Source organism: Bos indicus x Bos taurus, chromosome 7 (assembly GCF_003369695.1).
Source record: "Bos indicus x Bos taurus breed Angus x Brahman F1 hybrid chromosome 7, Bos_hybrid_MaternalHap_v2.0, whole genome shotgun sequence".
In the NCBI taxonomy this organism is placed as follows: domain Eukaryota; kingdom Metazoa; phylum Chordata; class Mammalia; order Artiodactyla; family Bovidae; genus Bos; species Bos indicus x Bos taurus.
Genome location: NC_040082.1, coordinates 106,332,030 through 106,354,157, shown reverse-complemented (window position 1 = coordinate 106,354,157; position 22,128 = coordinate 106,332,030). Strand labels below are relative to the sequence as shown.

The 22,128-nt window shown below is 55.8% G+C and overlaps 1 protein-coding gene across 2 annotated transcripts in view; it reads right to left on the bottom strand.

The window, feature by feature from the left end:
* Window positions 1–2,285: 2,285 nt before the first annotated feature.
* The window catches only part of SLC25A42 (solute carrier family 25 member 42), a 40,300-nt gene continuing 20,457 nt past the window's right edge, over window positions 2,286–22,128 (bottom strand). For both annotated transcript variants that reach the window (XM_027548370.1, XM_027548371.1), the window contains exons 2-8: window positions 14,243–14,356; window positions 9,623–9,728; window positions 7,863–7,888; window positions 6,784–6,950; window positions 6,330–6,446; window positions 5,695–5,846; window positions 2,286–4,564 (exon numbers count right to left, since the gene is read on the bottom strand). In XM_027548370.1, coding sequence (XP_027404171.1) covers window positions 4,257–4,564; window positions 5,695–5,846; window positions 6,330–6,446; window positions 6,784–6,950; window positions 7,863–7,888; window positions 9,623–9,728; window positions 14,243–14,323 — 957 coding nt within the window. In that variant the 5' untranslated portion in view covers window positions 14,324–14,356 and the 3' untranslated portion in view covers window positions 2,286–4,256. The remainder of the gene's footprint in view (window positions 4,565–5,694; window positions 5,847–6,329; window positions 6,447–6,783; window positions 6,951–7,862; window positions 7,889–9,622; window positions 9,729–14,242; window positions 14,357–22,128) is intronic.

Here is a 22,128-nt window from a genome sequence, read left to right as displayed (position 1 = left end):
CACTGCAGCCTGGCTTAGGCCACAAAGTGGCTTAGGCCAAAATGGCTGGCTTCTCTTATGTCAAGAGAGCCATTCCTGGTTCTCTTTCTCCTGGAAGCCCCTAACTTATCTGCTTACACTAGCACAGAGCAAAGACAAGGGGGAAGACACAGGAAGAAGTCAGTCAGTCAGAATTCAGTAACAGATCTAGAACACATCCCTCCCTCCTGGCCCTCAGAACCAAACCTGCCAACACTTTGATTTTGGACCTTTGGCTTCCAACTTTGACAAAATTAAGTTCTGTTATTTTAAGCCACTCAGTCCATAGTACTCTGTTAGGGTGGCCATAGGAAACTCAGACACCGAGGGCACGTGGTGTATATGGACACAATCTCTTTGCAGGAATAGCTGATGTTTCTATTCATCTTGGGATAGATTTCCCCCCAAAGATGACCCTGTCTCTAAGACTCAGGGACCTCACCTGAGAGGTGACTTCAGGAAGCCTCTAGGAGGGTAGGGATGTGAGACAGGGAGGAAAGAAGCCAGCAGGGAGCGCCAGTGAGCCAGTAACTCTGGGCAATCTGGGCTGGGTCCTGCTGGGACCTCAGGGGGAAAAGCACAGTGAGCAGCCTTAGAGTGGCCCCACGCCGGTGTTGAGGGGCTGCATCACACACCCTTCAGCGGTCCAGTCACTGGCTCCTGGACTGCGTTCCAGCGGGGAACCCTAGGCTGGCTCCAAGTGACTTATAGTTAAAACAGGGTGGGAACCATGAATGGCAGGCAGGCTTGCCACCAGCATCAACTATACTATTAACATATCCCTGATATTCACCCAGCAATTTCATTCCTAGAAACTTAGGCTACACGAACACTACCTTATGAGCTCAGAGAGGTACATACAAGGAGGTTTGTGTCGGAAAGGACCAGGAAATTCAACTCTGTTTTAAATAGAGAATAAGATGACTTGTGTTGTTGGAAGCTGAGAGGCAGTTTGGTTTCGGGTAAAGGTGAATATAGCATCCCAAACAGTGTCACCAAGAAATCCAATTTCTCTGCGCATCTCTGCTCTACTTTAAAAAAAACACAAAATTTATTTGGCCAAGTCAGGTCTTAGTTGTGGCCTGTGGGATCTAGTTCCCTGACCAGGGGTTGAACCTGGGCCCCCTTGCACTAGGACTGTGGAGTCTTAACCCCTGGGCCACCAGGAAAGTCCCTCTGCTCCTCTTTCTGCAGTGGCGTCTTCACCCTGGGATTGGTTCCTACCTTGCAGTCACAATATAGCGCCAGCAACCACCCAGGGTCGGGGTTTTAGCTCCTGGGCCAGTGGAAGAGGGAGGGTGCGTCTCGAAGGTCTCCCTGGAAGTGGTTAGTAAACATCTTTATTGTCACAGGTCCAGATGGGGTCAAGAGCTCACCTCTGTATATCACGGGATGGCACAATGTTGGAGGAGAGTGAGGAGGGGCCGACCTCACCCCTCAGGCTCAGGAGATGGTGTGAGAAATGGTACGGACCAGAAGTTAGGATGGATGTGGGGGGAAATTCAGGAACCCCCAGGAGCCACTGACCAGGTTGTGGTGGCAACAACTCAGTAACAACCTAGCTGTTGGTCAATAAGGGATGGGTGGATCTCATCACAGGCCATCCCCCTGGGGAACACTAAACTGCTGCTAAACGCATCCTGTATTCGACAGCTACTGACCCGCAAGAAATCCGGCTGGCTGAATGCAGCGCGCGGAGCAGCTCAGCGCAGTCCTGGGCCTAGTTGGCCTCTGTGCGCATGCGCTCACCTGGCCCCGTCTCTCCCCAGCCCGCGGAGGCTCCTGCTCCTGGTCTCGGTCTGGGTGGGTGCTGCCAGTCATTCTACACGATGAGCTGCAGGTGAGGCGAGTCTCAGGGGCCCCTGGGAGCCCTCTGGTGGCCTCAGCCTCCACAGAGCAGACCCAGGGCTCCAGGAAACCGTGGGGCTCTGGGGCAGTGCTTGCTGATGGTCACAGCCCATCCCGACTGACGGACCCAAAGGGACAAGTGTGTGCACACAGGATCTCTCCTAGGGGCACTGGCCACAGGAGATGTCCCTGCAAAGGGAACAGGAAGCCAGACCTACTTCTCATGGTAAACTCCTCATGCAGTTTGCATTTTCTAGCAAATCCTGACCAAATCAAGGTCGGGATTAACAATCCATACAGCTGTTACATTTTAAAAAAAAAAGGTTATTCAACAATCTGTCAAAATAACTTCAACCATGTTTTTGGTTCCTAGGGAATGAGGATCAGAGCCGAAGAAGAGATATGGGCAGGAGAAAAAAAATCATTTTGATTTTTATTAAATATACTCTCTTGGCACAAATCTTTAAAATATATAAACATTATATATAAACAAAGTGTCTTCATGGCATCAAAATGTAACTCCAAATCAGGCCAGGCAACAGTGAGAGGGGTATGACTGCCAAGGGCAAAGGTCCAGCTGTGTGCAGGGCTCGGGGGTGAGGGGCGTCGGCGCTGCCGAGGTGCGCTTGGCTGGGAGCCACCCTGGAGAGAGCCGCACTGGGGCCGGGAACCCTGGGGGCCCTCCCTGCTCCTGCCCAGCCTGCAGCTCAGGGAGGGCCCTGCCTAAACATCCATTTGGTCTCACCCACCAGGGGTGGACCCCCAGCCTGGGCACCTTACGTTCCCATCCCGTCTCCCTGTGAGGGGTGCCCCTGCCTCTCCTGAGCGCTGGGCAAGGCTGGGAGAGAAGGTGGGTGTGACATTTACCCAACAGGACAGCTCGGGCCCCCTGGGAACAAGAGTCTGGGAATAAGACTGGGGTTGGCTGGTGGAGACATGCAGGAAGGACAGAAGGAGGGGTCTTCCCACCCAGGGGACTAAGGCAAGAAAAATGGAAACAGGACAGAATAAAAGGAGGAAGTGGAAGTCACAACTGGAAATGCACGTGTGGCGGAGACACACCCTCTCAGACTCTCACACCTCACGGCTAGTAAGCCCACTGGGAAACTGGCCCTCTCCTTGTCCAGGTCCTGGAACCAGACTGGACTGGTTAGGGTTTACGGTGTCTAGACCCAGGGCCAGCTGGATTGAAAAACAAAAGCAAAAATCAAATTCCAAACATCATTAGAAAACGTGTTTCTGAGCCCCTGTGGTTCCTGGTGGGCCCTGGGGGCTCTGTGGGACCAGCGCCCTGGGGGCCTGACTCTCTCGAGCGTCCTGCCCCATAGCCCAGATGGTCTCGGGCTCCACTCTGGGAGAATCAAGGCTGCCAGCTGCCTCTGTGTTCTCCATTCACAGGAAATCAGACAACCCCACGGGCCTTAAACTGCCCCAGGTCCCAGCCAAGTCACTGCTGGGGGGGGCGCCCACAATGTGCCAGATGCCATGGGTCCCCCCCCCCCCCTCCCAGGAGTCCCCACGCCTAGGGGCAGAGGGTCAGGGCCTGAGGCCCAGCCTCCGTTACTGCAGCCAGTGGAGCAGGGCCGAGAGCTTCCTGGCAATCCAGGCAGATGTCTCCAGGTTGGGACTCAGACCCAAACACATGGCGATTTCTCAAACCCTGCTGCCTGGAGGCATGACCCTCCTGGGAACCGTACAAACTGGGTGGGAGTGGGGTAACAGAGGGGAAGACCCAACTCTGGGACCTGGGATCAGGAGTCTGCGATCAGGGTAACACTCTTGGGAGAAGCCTCAGGCTCTGGGGAGGGACAAGTCACCTGGGAAATAGTGGTGAAGGCAGGAAAGGCGGGGCAGGGTGGGAGCCTGCACCTGGAGCTACAGCTGAGCAGAAGGCTGGTCTCATGGAGGCCAGGCCTTGGCCTCACCCTCTCTGGGGCTCCCCCCACCCCCTCCTACCCCCGCCCAAGAACACATACTCAGAACAGCAAGGGGCAGGCGAGGTCTGGCTCTGAGCCTAGTGGGGACCAGGTCCCTAGAACCAGTAGCCTGTCCAAGGGCAAACAACACCCTAGGAGGCAGCGCTGGCCACGCCCCACTCAGGGCGCTCCCGGCGAACACCTCCAGCGGCAGCCCCAGCCCAGCTGAGGCCGGAAGAGGAGGGCGTGAGAACCCCGCCCCCAGTCCCAACGACGTACAAGGGCCCCGGGCTTTCCCCTCAGACCTGGGCCGCACTGAGCTCAGGCCCCCCAGGCCCCCAGCTTGTTCCACAAGGCGCATCCGTGCGCCTTCTGGGTGGAACCCAGCACATCTTTGCTCCCTGGACTCAGACACGGAAGGAGTCAGCGGCCCACCGCCAACTGAAGCTCAAGCGCGGCCGACCCCACCCGCCCCTAGCTCTGCAGGTGTCGCAGCAGGATCTGCATGAGGTCGAAGGTGGTGAAGCTGATGCCCACGGCGATGGGACCCTTGAGCCAGTTCATGCTCAGGCCTTTGTAGAGGCCGCGCACCACGCCCTCCTCCCGCACGATGGTGCGCATCGTGCGCACGATGGAGGTGCGCTGGTGGCCTGTGACGCCAGCCGTCTGCATGCGCCGCCGCACCACGTCCAGCGGGTAAGAGGCAGACTGCCCGATGAGGCCGGCGCAGGCCCCGAAAATCATGCGCTCAAAGGGGTAGGGCTGCGGGCGGCCGCTGTACTCTGCAGGGGGAAGGGTGGGAGGGACTGTCAGGGCGATGGGAAGGGGCGCCCTGGCAGCCAGAGGTGCTGGCATCCACCCGCGCCCCCTGCACCGCGCTCACACGTGCACACAGCGTCACAGCTGTGCTTCAGGGCCGACCAGCTCTCCTGGGCCTCGGCGTCCCTTCTTCCTCACCCACTGATCCCCCGTTTTTAATCAAATGTGAGATCCAAAAGATTTTTACAACTGAAGAGCACAAAGAATCATATAACCAAGTTCTGTGACCCAGAACAAGCTCAGACCCAGTCATTCTTGTGTCCCATCTTGTAAAGAAAGAATATCACTCTGCCCCGAACCCTCTAACTGCCCAGCCTGCCCAACAGGTGCCCTCTCTATGGGGGGTGTGAGGACCCACTGGCTGAAGGGAGGAGGGAACAGCAAGGGATCAATAGAGATTCTTTAAAAACACGCTCTTTTCAGTTTGAAACTAGGGATTAAAAACAGGGAGCCGCCCTATTCACTCAGCAGACTGGCAGAACATATGGCACTTGTCAGCACCAGGAGCAGGTGGGAAGGGAGCCTGGCCCCAATGCAAGCCTGGCCACTGGGAAAGCAGAGGGTGGAAAAGGTAAAGCAAAGAATGAGGTCTCACACCCACACAAGGAGAACAGCTCCTGGATGTCAGCTGAAAACCCGACAGCCTCACCGCCCGCAAACAGGACGGATTGGAGCTGCACTACGCATGTGCGGGGGGCAGCCACTCAGGTACCTCCTATAACCAGGAACAGCACAAAGGCTGCACACGAGCCCAGGCAGAAGGGTTTGCAATGAAGGTGAAAGCCGGAGCCGAACCCTAATAAAGAGGCAGGGCTGAGGGGAGACGAGCTGGGGATTGGGTACTGGGGATCTGGGCTTTACCCTGTTTAACTTAAAAAAAAAAAAACTTGGAGCAAATAAGGCAGATTGTTACCACCAGATCAAACCAAGTAGCAGGTACCAGTGGGCTTATTTGCTCTATGTCTTCTCCTGATCCAGACCCTGGGCCTCCAGCCTGCCCCTCCCTCCACTCGCCCCATCCACCTCCACCTCCCCACCCATCCACAGACAGGTGTGTGCCCCGCGGAGGTGCTGCCCTCCCGACGCTCCTCACCTCGGTGCAGGCTCTTGAGGGTCTCATAGGTGAAGAAGCTCAGGCCGGCGTAGGGAATGACCCCCAGCACGGTCGGAACAAATCCGTGGTAGAGAGTCTTCAGCCCCTCTTCTCTCGAGATGCGGATGAAGACGTGGAAGATGTTGCTGTACCTGTAGGACAGAGCAGTGTGGGGGTGGGGTGGGGGGCTGCAGACCTCAGCTCACTAATGCTCTCTCCTCCCCGTCAGCGGGGGCAGGCCTGGATGTCGACAGAACCCCCATGCAGAAGTTCTGGCATTTGAGGGGGCCGTGCATGCCCAAAGCCACCTTCACCACTGGGCTCTTTGCTGTGCTCAGCCCCTGGCTTTCTATTCAGATGCATTTTAAGCACATGTGTTTTCGACTCAACATGGAGACTCTGGGTTTGATGGAAGCACACTGCCACCCAAGCTGAGAGACCCAGTTACTGTCCTTCTGGAAAGCTGCGGAACCCAGGGAGGTCGGGGCAACACAGCCTCAGCACAGCTTCATCAGCCACTGCAGACAGAAGCCCAGACCCTATCCCCAGGGGCCAGGTCGGGGGAGCCCTCCTGGGAACCCCACTACACACAGAGCCCCTGGTGCTGGTGAAAACGTCACCAGGGTGAGACTCACATTTCCTTTGGGGTCACAGCCATCCGCGCTCTGACCAGGTCCAGCGGGTAGGTCAGCGAGGCGGCCGTGGTTCCAGCCAGCGCGCCGGCGAGGAGGCGGGGCCAAGGGGGCAGGGCCCTGAAAGTGGGTGGGGGCGAAGGTGAGCCCCTAGGGCTCCAGGTGCCCACAGGTCTGGGGTGCGGAAAAAGATGGAACGGGCGGCCAAGCTGATGGGCGGGGCGGGGGTGTCTCTTGGCGGGTGCCTGCCTTTGCCCCTGCTTGTCTGAATGAATAAGGGCAGGCGTCTTTCCACCTGCTCTGGGGCACAGCGGGGACTGTGGCCGTCCTGGGATGTAGGTTCAGGGAGACCAGGGAAACAAGAAGTTCTGACATGGTGAACAGGTGGAAGACAGGAGAACAGGGTGAGGTGACAGAGCTGAGAGGGCCGGGTTTTTTGGGGGAAGGGGGGTCTCACTCTCCACGGAAGCCGTAGTAGCTGCCCAGGAGGCGTTTGTACTCCTCGTGTGCGCTGAACTGGATGGCGGCGTAGGGCACCACACGCACCATGGTGGCCGAGTTACCGCGCCACAGGCTCAAGAAGCCTTCGTGGAGGTAGGTGAAGTAGAGGAGCCGGAAGGCCTCCTGGGGGGCAGGCAGCGGAGAGGGGCAACCTCAGTGCCCTAGGCCTCTGACCGAGTGTGGCCTTTGCAGGCAGAGTGCAGCTGCCCTCTCAGCTCGCCTGACTTTGCCCAGCCCTGCGCCTGGGAAGGGGGGTGACATCAAAGACCACCCCCCATGTTCCCTGGGCTCCACACTGGGACCCCCACCCCTTCTCCAACCCTGGGAATCATGAAGTGAGCGGGGGAAAGCACAGCTGCGAAGCAGAGGGGGTAACCCCCACGAAGGGGGTTTTGTAGGTGTTTGGTAGCCTAGCTTTTTAAAATCCTCTTTATTTTCCTTTATTAAGAAGGAAACACCTGCTCTGTGGGCTTCCCAGTGGCTCAGTGGTAAGCAACCCATCTGCCAATGCAGGAGATGTGGGTTTGATCCCTGGGCAGGGAAGATCCCCTAGAGGAGGGCATGGCAACCCACTCCAGTATTCTTGCCTGGGAAACCCCATGGACAGAGGAGCCTGGCGGGCTACAGTCCATGGGGTCGCAAAGAGTCGGACACGACTTAGTGACTAAACGACAACAAACAGCAACACTTGTTCTGTGTTTAAAAATAAATCAAATATGAAACCTGTGAGTTTAGACCATCAAGTCCCCTCACCACCACCCCCAGGACAGGTGGGTCTCCCGTCCCTTCCCAGGGTGGGCTGTGTCCAGGCAGACTTGGGGTGCAGACAGATGGCCTTGGCCCCAGCGCCCGGCAGGGGAGGCCTTGGTCACCCAGCAGTCCTGCAGCCAGCCTGGGGTGGGGGTTGGGGAACCAATGGGAAAAGCCCCTTGAAAAGCGTTTGCCCAGCCCCTACCACCCACCTCCCTGCCTCTGCCAGCCCAGTAGGGCAGAGGTGAAGGCCCCAGAGACGGGGGTCCATGACCAAGCGCTCACCTTGGCAGAAAATCTTTTTGAGGACACTGGAAAAAAAAAACAAACACAACAGAAATTGTTGGATATGAAGGATGGGACCACCCTCCCACTCCAGTCTGCATGACCCTCACCACAGGGGTCTAGTTTGAGCATGGGGAGTGAGGGCCTCCCCTGGAAATGCCCCCCTTCAATCCCTATAAGGGCCAAGGTGGGGGCATCCCCAGCAAAGTCACCCCCTCCCCAGGAGCCTCCCCACCCCACCCCCCCACGCCTAAGCCACTCTGCACACCAACTTCTCCCCTTCTTCAGGGAGAGGAGCCCAGCTGCCACCTGGCCCTGCAGGACAGTGAGGGCCTGTGGAAGGATGCAGCTCTCCTGGGGGATGTCCACCCGGCTGAATTTCCTCTCCCCCAAGTCCCCTGGAGGGGAGGCATCCCAGCCACCAGCCCTGCGGGTGTCAGGCTAAGCAGCTCCAGCTCCCTCGGCAGGGGCTGTCTGCCCTCTCCTCCAAGGCCTGGCTCGGGCAGCCCTAGTTCCCACTCTCCTGCCCTCTGGGGCGGCCCGGCCCACCACCAGCCCCTACTCCACGGTGAGCTGCACCACGTGGCCAGGTGGACCCGGAAACCCAAGTCACGAGGGGGTCTCGGCCTGGCAGCACCTGCAGCGCCGCACTTCCCCAGGTCTGCTGCCTTCTTAGCACAGCCCTGCCCTCCTCTCTGTGTGGGTGTATGCACAGCTCCTGCCTTCGGAATGAAACTCAGCTCCCCGTGTGGCGCTCCAGAGGGAATTTGTTCCAGGACCAGCTCAGCTGATGGAGACGTGTCCTCAACTGCACACCTGCCCTCTCCCACATCAGCTCACTGCCCCCTCCTTAGGCAGGACGTTGGTATCAACGGTCCTGTTATATGGACAAGGAACCTGAGGCCGGGAGAGGTGAGGGGCCAGCCTGAGCAAGGGGGAGGGGCCTGGCTCCAGTCTGCAGCTGCTTCCTCCCGAAGAGCTGAGGGGCAGGGGTCCCACCATGCACGGGACGCAAAGGCCTCATCTTCCAGGGCCCCTGCGCCTGCTAAAGCCTAAGGAGGGGGAAGCTGGATTCCTGAACTGTGTCTTCCCAAAGAAATACGCTCTCACTCTCAGCGCCCACGAATGAGGCCTTAACTGGAAACGGGCTCTCAGCAGGTGTAATCAAGTGGAGGTCATGCTAGAGTAGGTGATCCAATGGCGTGGGTCCTTAGAAGAGGATCCAGACATACAGACTGGGATGGGGGGTGCAGTCACAAGCCAAGGATGCCTGGAGTCATCAGAAGCTCGAAGAGGCAAGGAAGGGTCCTCCCTCAGGGCCCCAGGAGGAGCTAACCCTACGGACCCCTTGAATGTGGACTTTCAGCCTCCAGAAAATGAGAGTAAATTCCTGCAGTTCTAAGCTGCCTAGTTTCTGGTACTTTGTGATGCCAGTCCTAAACACGGACAGACTTTCTAAGTGGATTCTAAAGAGGCATTTCAAGGGCTTCCCTGTTGGCCCAGTGTCTCAGAGTCTGCACTCCCAAGGCAGGGGGGCCAGGTTCGATCCCTGGTCGGAGATCTAGATCCCACGTGCTGCAACGAAGACTGAAGATCCCATGTGCTGCAACTGAGACCCAGCGTAGCCAAATAAATAATTTTTTTTTTTTAAAAGAGACATTTTAGAAAGCACTTGGCAGTGCAGTGTGGGGCCTGGAGGAGGCAGGTGAGCGCCCGGCAGCCTCTCCTTCACAGGTGACAGGTGCACAGGCAGCGCTTACCTTGGAAGATGATTTTGGTTCGGTCTAGGGGAGCTACAGCTGTTTTGGCAAGAGCGCCAGCCAGTGCCCCAGACAGAAGGGAGCTGAGAACTTGCCTGTGGTCACTCTGCAAGAAAACACACGAACACGCTGTCATCGGGAGGGAGAGGAGGCGTCTGCTCTGCTTGAAACAGTGTCCAGGACAAAGGCTTTTCTTCTCCGCCTGGCCCGGGGCAGCCGGACGTGTGGTGGCCAGGGTGACACCGCCCTGCTGGGCCCTGGGCAGACTGTGGCACCGGCCACAGAGCCTGGGGGCACACAGTGAGAACCTCCTGGGCCGAGGGACCATCGCGTGAGAGCCTGGGGTGTCGCGCGTGGTTCTAAGTTCTCAGAGACGGCCTCCAATGGGATTGACGCCAAACATAAGAGCTGCCCTTGACCTGTCCTACTTTTAAGCCTTGGTCCCACCCACTGCCCATGTGCGAGGGACTCTTGAGCTTCCGTGTTTCAGGGTAAAGGCTCCTTGTGGTCTGGGGAGTGGGTGGTGGGTGTGACTCTGCTCAGCATGTCCGCTTTCCACCACTTTCTATCAGGACTTCCGGGGCCGGTGTCTGTGGCTGTTTATCCAGCTAAGCCGAAGGTGATGGGGACAGGCACCGCTGACTTGCACTTCGTGCTCCTGTGACCAGTCTCAGGGTTGGTGCTTTCCCGAGTCTTCCTGTGGCTCCCAGAGCCCTGGCTCAAACAGCCCTCCTTCCCTTGAGGCCCACAGGGCCCCGAATCGCAGCCCAGGAAGCCGTCTGCTCATGGGGCCGGAGGCTCCATTCCCACCTCCCCCCGACCCCCCCAGTGACTCAGGCATAGCACTTGCCGGGGGCTCTGTGCAGGACACACCCCACCTGTCCTCACTGCAGCGAGAAAGGAGGTGAGGAGCAGGGGGCTCAACGAGTCTGGGAATCTGTGACGTCCACTCGACCCAGGTGCCCTCAGGAGCCTGGAGTCAGTGTGGGGCAGGGGCATGTACGAGCCCCCACTGCTCCCCTCACAGGGCTGCCAGTCAGCAGAGGGAGCCAGACACAAACGAGCTCTTCAGACAAATGTGTGCAGAGTCAGCAGTCTGGGAGGGGCTGTGGGGAGGGGACTCAGAGTTCCAGGAGAATGCGGGCTAAGGGCCGAGGGTGTATGATGAGGCGCACCTAAAGGCAGGGCGTGGGTGCACGCTCGTGAGTGTGTGTGTGTGACACTAATCAAGGGGGAGGAACTGAACACTCAGAGGCCCCAGTGAGAAGAAGCCGGGGACCACAAGGAGGGCAGGGCGGACACAGGGAAGGGGAGGGCCAAGGGAAGACAGAAGCGACGAAAGGTGGGCGAGGCTGGACCCCACAGAGCCTGACAAGGAGGTTGACCGTGGCCTACAGAGAAATGGAGACGCGTGCAAGGTGAACAGGTTATTTTAACTGGAACCAGAGGAGAGGCAGCTCCTGTGAAACCCAGGGTTGAGACGGCAGAGGCCGGGACCAGAGGAGTCTGCAAGAGGGGAGTAATGAGGGGGCATGTGAGGGGTTCAGCTGGCAGTCTGGGTTCCTGAGTGGGCTTGGTGGGGTCCAGGGCGATGCCCAGGTTTGCTCAGCTCTGTGGGTGTCTCAGGGTGGGGCTGAGTCTGCCCGCAGTGACTGGAGGGCCTCTCTGCACCCCGGTCCCTCACCTCGGACGCAGTCACGTGCTGACTCCTGGCCCAGACCCCAGATCGCGTCCCAGGTGACTGTCGCCAGGGCCCTGTGCCCCTCGACCTGGCCCTCCCCTTAACGCCCCTGGTGCCCCCTCCACCAGCCCAGCCCACCTCTCCCTGAAAGAACGAGTCCCCACAGCAGTGTGTTCTTGACTCAGTTTCTGAGGCTGAGCTTTACCAGAGGGTTCCACCTTTTTGCTTCACAGAGACCCGTCACTGGGGACCCCTGCCTTTTCTGGGTCACATGGCAAGGTTCTGGACATCTGGCTTCCAGGGACGTGGACAGCAGATGCCAGAAGGCTCAGGGGTGTTTCTGGCACTGGCTTTGAGGCCCATCTGCCCCTCTGCTTCTGTCTGCTCTCTGTGAATCTGTGTGGCGACTGCCGAGCTTGAGCCTCTGTGAGCACAGGGATGCCCTGCGGCCTGCCCACGGGCCTGTGAGCACTGGAGGCAGAGCCCAGGTGTCCCTCCACCTCCCCCAGCAGGCACTTCCTGGGAAGCCTGCGGTGCTCAGCATCGCCAGGCCAGTGCTGCATGTGCAAGGACACACGTCCTGAAACCAACCCTCGGCGTGTGGCTCCGAAGATACTCAATGAGGAGCACACACTCAGTGCAGGAGGCGGCTGCTGCCTTCCGCCCACACTCCCAGGGACTCCGAAATGACGCAGCTGGCTTATCCTTTAAAGATGTGTTAGTTGCTCAGTTGTGTCCTATTCTTTGCCACCCCATGGATTGTACCCTGCTAGGCTCCTCTTGTCGTGGGATTCTCCAGGCAAGAATACTGGAGTGGGTTGCCACTTCCTCCTCCAGGGGATCTTCCCAACCCAGGGATTGAACCTGGGTCTCCTCCACTGCAGGCAGATTCTTTACCATCTGAGCCACCAGGGAAGCCATCATGGTTGGCAAAGGCATCACCAAATGGTCAAAGTCTCCACGACTATCATATGAGTTGTGGTTGTTCAGTCTCTAAGTCATGTCCAACTCCTTGGGACCCCATGCACCACAGCACACCAGTCTTCACTGTCCTTCACTGTCTCCCAGACTTTGTGCAAAGGCATGTCTGTTGAGTCAGTGATGCAATCTCATCATCTTATCCTCCGCCGCCCCCTTCTCCTCTTGCCCTCAGTTTTTCCCAGCATCAGAGTCTTTTCCAATGAGTCAGTTCTTTGCATCAGGCAGCCAAAGTACTACAGATTCAGCTTCAGCATCAGTCTTTCCAATGAACATTCGGGGTTGATTTCCTTTAGGATGGACTGGTTTGAACTCCCTGCAGTCCAAGGGACTCTCAAGAGTCTTCTCTAACACCACAGTTTGAAAGCATCAATTCTTCAGCGGTCAGCTTTCTTTATGGTCCAATTCTCACATCTGAACATGATTAGTGGAAAAATCATAGCTTTGACTAGATGGACCTGTCTTGGCAAAGTGATGTCTCTGATTTTAATATGCTGTCTAGGTTGGTCATAGCTCTCCTTCCAAGGAGCAAGCGTCACTGTCCTTGGGGCTCAATAAAATAAAATCTGTCACTGCTTCTGCTTTTTCCCCTTCTATTTGCCGTGAAGTGATGAGACCAAATGCCATGATCCTAGTTTTTTGAATGTTGAGTTTCAAATCATATTTTTCACTCTCCTCTTTCACCTTTATCAAGAGGCTCTTTAGTTCCTTTTCTCTTTCTGCCATAAGGGTGATGTCATCTGCATATCTGAGGTTATTGCTATTTCTCCCATCAATCTTGATTCCAGCTTGTGATTCATCCAGCCCCGCAGTTTGCATGATGTACTCTGCATATAAATTAAATCAAGACGGTGACAACACACAGCCCTGTCATGCTCCTTTCCCAATTTTGAACCAGTCTGTTGTTCCATATCCAGTTCTAACTTCTCATCATAGGAGAGATCCTTGCAAATGAAGAATGAGGCAGGCAGCCTGATGGAGAGAAAACGGGTGGTCCACAGACAGGATCCACACGAGCAGCAAAACCACAGGAAGATGCCCAGCTCTTTCACCAAAGAAATGGGACACTGTAGAGTGAGCTCCCTGCGCTGGGTTAGCCAAGCAGGCAAGACTGATGTGGGTCGCGCCAGCCAGCAGGAGGAAAACTGCTGCCGCGTGTGTCTGAGTGCAGGCTGGGCACGGGGGCCTTTGCTGGGCATGTCCGCTTGGCGGGATCCATCTGGGCCAGTGGAGGGAGGGCCACGTCTCCCTCATATGCTAAAGTTCACTGAACTGTGAGGGATGGGGTGCCTGCTCTGGGGCTCACCCCTCTGTCGACCAGCGTGGTGACCGGGGTCCCAAGAACCAGGCCTCCTGTCCGCCTGGTGCTCCATGGAGCAACCTGGAACTTGGGGAAAGGTCAGGAGGGCCAGAGGTTGACATTGCTTCAGCCTTTGAGCCCGTGGACTTTGAGAACTGCCTGCGGGCGCCTGAGCTGGCCTGGCAGTGAGGATGGATTAGTCCATGCTCGAGGTTCCGGTGGGGGAACTTCTGGCTTCTGTGGTGAACAAGCATGGGTCTGATCCAATTTCTTTACGAGGGAATAAACCTTTGTCTTCAACTGAAGGGCGTCACTGGGGATGAACTTCAGAGCTGAGGGTAAACTCCTCCCTGGCGTGAGGAGCTCCCCTCAGCCCACCCCACCTTTGGCTAATTACTCTGTGTTGGCAAATCTGAGTCAGAAGAGGGACCCAGGGACACCTTTGACATCCCTGCCAAATGTGGGTGAGGTTTTGACTTCTTGCCAAGCGATGGGGCGGCGGGATCCACAGCACAGACAGGGCTATAAAAACGGAATAGGAGGAGGCCTGCGTCACCCCCCACTGCCCCCGCCCTTAGTGTGGGAGGGGGTGATTTATATGAGGTGCGAGCACGGAAGAGGGAGCGGGTGAGCGCGCCCACGGAGGGGCAGGGGTACTTGCCTTTGAGGAGACGTGCGCGGGCAGGACAGGCTCGGCATCGTCACGCAAACGCACCACGCCTTCCTTCACACCAGTACCCATTCCAGGCCTGCTCAGGACGGCGGGGACTCAGTCCTGGAGAGCAAAACGGGGTGCAGTGAGAAGGCGGCCTCCTCCACCAGCCCAGGGCCTGGAATTCATCCTCAATGACCCGATGCCAGCACTGCCGCAGAGGCACGCTTCGCCTAACCTGACTTCGGTCTCCCTGCAGGATAAAGACAACAGAACCTGCATCTGGATGCCAGAGTCCCCTGCCCTGACTGCTTAATCATTTACAAGAGCACTTCCCATCAGCTCTGTGATCTCATCGTCACCAACAGGCCTCTGAGTCCTCCGTTGTTTTCCAAGCTGGCACCGACCACTTAGGTTGGCTCAGAGAGGTGAAGCTGCCAGCCAGGTCACACAGCAGGAGGTGGGAGGGGTGGGGTGGGCTCTAGAATGTGGAGGCCGGAGGTCTCCACCTGCCCTGGAGCCCAGCCCACTTCGGGGTGATGCCAGCTTGGACCTGAGATTCCGTTCTCAGAAATACTTTTAGAAAATTAATCTTTGAACTTCACTAGTAGTTCTGAGTGACTTCACTTTCACTTTTCACTTTCAGGCGCTGGAGAAGGAAATGGCAACCCACTCCAATGTTCTTGCCTGGAGAATCCCAGGGACGGGGGAGCCTGGTGCGCTGCAGTCCAGGGGGTCGCTAGGAGTCGGACATGAGTGAGCGACTTCACTTTCACTTTTCACTTTCATGCATTGGAGAAGGAAATGGCAACCCACTCCAGTGTTCTTGCCTGGAGAATCCCAGGGACGGGGGAGCCTGGTGGGCTGCCGTCTATGGGGTCGCACAGAGTTGGACACGACTGAAGTGACTTAGCAGCAGCAGCAGCAGCAGCAGCAGTTCCTCCTCAAAGGATATACATAATAATAAATATATCTTTGAGTTCTGTGGGAACTAAGGCCCCCAAGCAGGTGGAGGGTGGAATGATGTTGATCCTCCTGACTTCAATCAACTAAAGCTTGGACTCTGGACCTTTGCCCCAATTCTGTGCTGAATTGTCCTCTGCTCAAGCCCCTTCCTGAATACTCATGGACCCTGAGCTTAAAACTTCCCCAGTTTTGCTGTTCAGGGAGACGTTGCTTTGGAAAAGGTCCCTTGTATTTCCTTTAACTTGCTGCAGGTAATAAATCCTTCCTTCTCCCCATCTTTGGCTTGGTTGTGTCTATTGGCTTGACATCCACAAAGAGGTGAACCCACTGTTTTGGTAACAAACCTACCTTTAACCTCCCAGAGGAAGCGCACTCAAAGCTTAGCGACCACAGGGAGAGGACCAGGAGGAAAAACATACAATATGAAGGACTGGTGTCACCGAGATGCCACTGGGCACTGGTGTGCTTGGAGGCCTCAGTTCCCACGCTTTAAAATCACCCAGTGAACCCACAGGCTTCCTTGGGACTTCCCTGGTGGTCCAGTGGTGAAGAACCCGCCTTCCAATGCAGGGGATGTGGGTACAATCCTTGGTGGGGGAACTAAGATCCTACATGCCACAGGGCAGCTGGAACCTGAGCCAAAAATAAAAATAAGTATTTTAAAAAATATTATGCTTTCCTGTGCTCAGTCACGTGTCACCCCATGGATTGCAGCCTGCCAGGCTCTTCTGTCCATCCCGGCAGGAATACTGGAGTGGGTTGTCATTTCCTCCTCCAGGGGATGTTCCTGACCCAGGGATCAAACCCGTGTCTCCTGTGGCTCCTATGTTGGCAGGCGGATTCTTTAGCATTGAGCTACCTGGGAGGCCCCATGCTTTCCTGTAAATGATGCAAATGAGGCAGATACCCCCGAGCCAGCCGTGGAAGCCCCTCCTGCCGCCTGGGCCCTCCCAAGCACCCGCTGGTATGGGACATCTTAGGAAGCACAAGCAGGATTCTGTTCCAAGTGGCCTCTGCTGCCATTTCCTACCGAAAACGGTCCCTGACTCGAGGAGGAAGGGCTGCTTCTAAGACAGGGTCAGAAATTTAAGGATGAGCCTGGGCCACCCTGGAGTGCCGGGCAGGAGCCACAGCCCGTGGTGCTGTGACGACGGGACACAAAGGCAAATCAAGGTGCCCCAGCGGCCAAAGCGGGAACAGCCCGAGCACCACAGTCAGTGCAGCGGTGTTGGACTATTGCTGTTACTTTGGCAGCACCACCGCATGCTGGGTCTTTGCTCCCCAACCAGCGATGGAACCCACACCCCCTGTAGCCCCAGTGCGGAATCTTAACCACTGGACCAGCAGGGAAGTCCCAGCAGTGTTGGATTACAACCCGAAGTGCAAAATAAATATCCACAAGCCACACGAACATAAATAAATAATTGAGTAAATAAATGAGGAGGAAGAGACAAATGTCCCAGGTTGAAGAACGTCAGTCCCAAGTAACTGACACAGGTGCTCAGCCCTGGGAGAAGGGAAGCATAAGCAGGAGCCCTGAGGTGTGGGCCATGGGTGGTGACTTCCTTTCAAAGGGCACAGCACAGAAAGTAAAGGGGAGTCACTTTAGTGAAGACAGCTGCCAGAAAACCCCCTCAGCCAGGCGATCGAGATCAGCACCACAGTGGTAAGTCACGTTCACCGCACACGCCCTGGTCACCTGTGTGATGAAAAAGGCTCCTCCTCTCCGAAGCCCAGTCTAACCATGAGAAAAACATTGGACAAATCCCAACCAAGGGCCATCCTACAGAACACCAGACCAGTTTTCCTCCAACCTGTTAAGGTCATCAAAACCAAGAGCATCTGAGAAACTATCTCAGCCCAGAGAAGCCTAAAGAGAAGTGATGGTGATGACTAAATGTAATGTGAGGATCCTGGGATAGAAAAAGGACATTAGGGAAACACTAAGGAAACATGAATAAACAATGGACTTTAGTGAATCATCCGCCTGCCGACGCAAAGGACGCGGGTTTGATCCCTGGCCCAGTGAGACTGCACAGGCCTGGGGGCACCTAGCCCACGCATCCCAACTACTGAGTCTGAGCTCTAGAGCCCAAGGGTCACAACCCCTGAAGCTCCTGTGCCCTGGGGCCTTTGCTCTGCAGTAAGTGAAGCCAGGACAACGAGAAGCCCATGCCCCACAACCAGAGAGAGCCCGCCAGCAGCCAAACTGGGAAAATTTTTAAAAATTAATCACTTTAAAAATAATGACGCATCGGTACTTGTTCATTAGTTGTGACAAATGTAACACTAACAGAAGATGTTATTACTACAGGAAACTGGGAGTGTGCGGCGGGGGGACTCTGAATTACTTTTGTAACTTTTCTAAATCTAAAACTGCTCCCAAACAAACAAAGAGCAACTAGGCTGGAGGGCTTTTTCTCAGGCCGTTGCTGGGCGCTCCGTCTGGGGTGCCTGCCACTGTGTCACGCCCCACGTGTCTGCTGATGCTCAGCACCACTGCCAGCGCTCCGGGGGCCTGTCTCCACGGCTGGGCGCCTGCGTGCGAACAATGCAACCTTTCTTTCTTTCTTTCTGTATTTATTTATTTGGCTGCTTCGGGCTTAGCTGCGGCACCCAGGATCTTTGCACTGCACGGGCTTAGTTACACCTCGGCCCTGGAAGAAGGGAAGCATAAGCATGAGCCGTGAGATGTGGGTCAGGGTCTTAGCTCCCGATCAGGAATCAAACCCACGTCCCCTGCATTGCAAGACAGACTCTTAACCACTGGACCACAAGGGAAGTTCCTATTTTTATTTTTCCTGTACTGCTCGACAGGTAGGATCTTAGTTCCCCGATCTGGGATCGAACCTGTGCCCCCGTCAGTGGAAGTGCGGAGTTGCAACCGCTGGACTGTCAGGGAGGTCCCAATGCAGCCTCTCTCAGGGCTGGGTCAGGCGTGGTGCATGTGGACACATTCTGATAAACTGCCCTCTTGACAAAGGATCCAGCCCTTCGTACGGTCCAGCCTCATCCAGTCTAGAGCCTGACGACTTGTCTTCTTGCCTCCCTCTGACTCCTGCTCCACGCTCCCCAGGAGGAGAGAGTCCCCGGCAGGCGGTGCAGGCTCAGCCCCGGGTTTGCCCGTGTTGCCCTCTGAACCATTCTTCACTGTGGCCCGGGCCAGGGGCCTGGCCTGGGAACTCTGCAGACCCAAGACAGGTCCTCGGTGTGGTGGACACGGACAGAAGCAGAGTCGCTGCACAAATCAGTGAAGACCTACAAGAGCATGTCCCATGTCACTGCTGGTGACAGCCAAGGCCAAGACACGGGAAGGCACCTGCAGGGGCTGAATGGTGCCCTGCCCCCCGCCCAGACCTGCCTGTGCCCCCAGAATCTGTGAACAAAAGGCCCTTGCAGAGGTCATTAGGGTAAGGATCTGGAGATCCTTGCCCTGGATGAGGCTGGGTCCTCAAATCAAGGACAAATCAAATCTCTTATCTCTGATAAGAGACAGAGAAACAGACACAGGCAGGGAGGCCCCGTGACAGAGGTGTTAGGGTGACACACCCAGGCCCAGGCCTAGAAACACCTGCGGTGTAAAAGCTGGAAGAGACCAGAAGAGTCTCCTGGAGCCTGAGGAGAATTAACGTGGGGCTTGTGGTCTGCAGAGCTGCGGAAGGATACACTTCTGTTGTCATAAATCAGTTTGTGCTGGTTTGTCACTGGGGTCAGAGGAAACTAAGACGCCTTTTGGAGGAGAACGTGGGGTGCCCCAGGCTCCCTAACTCTGAGCAGAGGGGCAGCCAGAGTTTGCAAGCTGCTCCGCCAGGGCCTGATGCCTCCAGGAAACTCCCCAGGATTGCAGGGCAGAGAGAAAGAGATTCCTTCCACAGGGCTGTGGAGGGGTGCTTTCAAAATTTTGCCTCTCAGGCCAAATGCTAATTTCCTAGCTTCTGCCCTTTCAAAAAAACCAAAACAAGCTCAAGACAAGGGCAAAGAAACAACCAGATCACTGGGAAGGAAATCCATGGGGTCGCAGAGAGTCGGACACGACTGAGCGACTGAGCTGAACTGGGGAGGAAAATCAACAACTAAAGATGACGACAGAGGGACTCCCTGGTGGTCCCGCGGCTAAGACTCCGTGCTCCCAGGCAGGGGCCCCGAGTTCCACCTGGCCCGGGAACTGGGCCCCACAGGCCTCAGCTAAGAGCTGCATGCGCAACTGAAGAGAGGTCCTGCACACCTCAGCTAAGACCCAGTGCAGCCAAATAAGTAAGTGACAGGTACCAGCCTGCACTGGCACAGAGAAAGGCAGGTTTAAAACCCTCATGGGGGCTGCCGGCATGTGTCGGGACAGTAACTTAACTGGTGGATGAGCGGGCAAAGAGGCAGGCCGTGGGCAGCTCCTCCTAGCAGGTAACCTGGCGAATGTCTCAGAATGCGTGCTGTTCCCCTGACAGGTGAGCGTGGAGCCTCACGGGCCAGTAAGGCCATGACCAGGCGCTGGTGTGGCCTGAAGGTATGGTGGTCTGGATGGGAAGCCACGGGGAGAGAAGGGAGGCGGGGACAGGGAGAAGGTGTGACCTCAGCCCTCACGGGAGGACGCCAAGCGGCCTGTCACTAATGAGCGACCCTGCCTGAGCCTAGGTGGGAGGCTGTCCAGATGCAAAGATGGGAAGCAGATCGTGTGTTTACAAAGTGCTGTCAACAGTGAGGAGGACTCTCGGACACGGAGGGGACAGGGGACGGGGGGAGCCTGACCATGGGTGCAGACTTGCCAGCAGTTGGCATTTCGCTGGCCCCCACTCACACAGCCGACAAGGGGCTGCCCCACACCCATAGTGCCCTTCCCTGGTCAGACCCCTCCTCTGCACTCAGGGACCCCACCCCCGCTTCCTCCTGGCTTCTTTCCCCCAAACTGCCACATGATTCTGAATTGACCCCTCAACTTGCCCCAAGAGGCCCCTTTACTGACTTAGGGCCCCCACTTCCCACACTGCTCCCATACTCAGGACAGTCATCAGGCCGCCTCGGCCACCAGGGTGGGTTCACTGAGGCTGGGACTTCTCTGCAGCTGCTGAGGCACACGCCTAGAGCCGGTGCTCTGCAACCAGAGAAGCCACCGCAGTGAGAAGCCCGGGCACTATAACGAAGGTCAACGCACTCACCGTAACTAGGGAAAGCCCGGGCAAAGCAACAAAGACCCAGCACAACTGAAATAAATGAAATAAATTTAAAAAAAATCTTTTTTCATACATTTGTTAGCTGACCAGTTATTTAAGAAATCTTTGTGACTATAACCTACATTCAGAAGTATGTTTTGTATCATATATTCACTTATAGACGCTTCTGCTTCCATGCCCTAACTGCAACAAGAGTTTCAGGAAGGAATAGGTAGCCCTTTTATTTTTTTATTTCTATTTATTTAAGAATATTTTTGGCTGTGTCACACAGCATATAGGATCTTAACTCCCCAATCAGGGATCAAACCCGAGTCCCCCTGCAGTGGAAGAGTGGTTTCCTAACCGCTGAGCCGCCAGGGATGTCCCATAGGTAGCCCTGGGCTTCCCTGGTGGCTCAGTGGTAAAGAGTCCGCCTGCCAATGCAGGAGACCTGGGTTTGATTCCTGGTTTGGGAAGATCCATGGAACAACTAAACCCGTGTGTCACAATACTGAGCCTGTGCCCTAGAGCTTGGGAGCCTCAACTATGGAGCCCGTATGCCCTAGAGCCCATGCTTCACGACAAGAGAAGCCACTGCAGTGAGAAGCCTGCAACCGCAACTAGAGAGGGGCCCCCATTCGCCGCATCTCGGGAAAAGTCTGGGCAGCAACGAAGAAGACCCAGCACGGCCAAAAAATAACAATAATAATAATACAAATAGAATATAAAAAAACGTTTTAAATGCAATTCGCTCTGCCATCTCCCCCTCCCTCCCCTCTACTTAATTTTGATAAAGCTAACCACAACCAACTGCACTGACTTCATGAATAAAGGGTCTCAAGCAGCAGACTGAAGGAACACTGTTACAAGCTGTGGGTTGGGAGATGGTCATTTCTTCCTATCTTACGCATTTTATATTATGCATTAATACATGTGTATACGGCAACACAATCTAGTATTCCTGCCTGGAAAATCCTATGGACAGAGGAACCCGGTAGGCTACAGTCCATGGGGTCACAAAAGTCAGACATGACTTAGCAACTAAACCATACATACACATTTTAAGCTCAGACTTAAACCCTAATTTCTTTCTAGGGTAGTGATACAAAATAAACTTTAGGTGAATTAAGTTAGAAAAGAAAACTGTGCCGTGAATCCTGGAACAGGAGGCGCAGCTTTCATAACTGGGAGAGGAGGTCCCCAGGGATCTCAGAGGCACCAGGCCCACGGGTCACCCCACGTCTCTCATCACAGCAGAGAGATGCTCTCTGTGGTCCAGGAGCCCCAGGGGAGAAACTAAGACACGGTCCTGGGGTCAAGGGCGAGGGTCAGATTGGGGCAGCCACTTGCTCAGAGTGACAGATTTGTTCCCTGACAAGCAAATATACTTCCAGCCCGGATGAACCACATAAGCATCTTTTGGGTGGGGAGCAGAGAGAGACCTTTGGTTTTGCATCAAAGCACAACTTTCTCAAAATGCAAGTTGCTCACAAATTCAAAGATGTATAATATCTGCGGCAGGAGAGGGTGTGGAACATTAGGCCAGCTGGAAATGCTGGCTCCTAAAAAACGATCTTTCCAAAAAGATGGAAGAGAGCTCAGAGCTCTGGCCCCCGGTGTCCCCCCAGGGCCCTCAGCGGTACACACTCCCTGCGGCCTCGCCTCTCTCTCGGTTCCTTTGTTGGAGTGTCTGACCTCCTGAGATACTGTGTCTGCTGCACGACCGCGGATCTCAAGGACCAGAGGGACTCACATTCCCACTCCTTGTGCTGCTGACACTGTCTC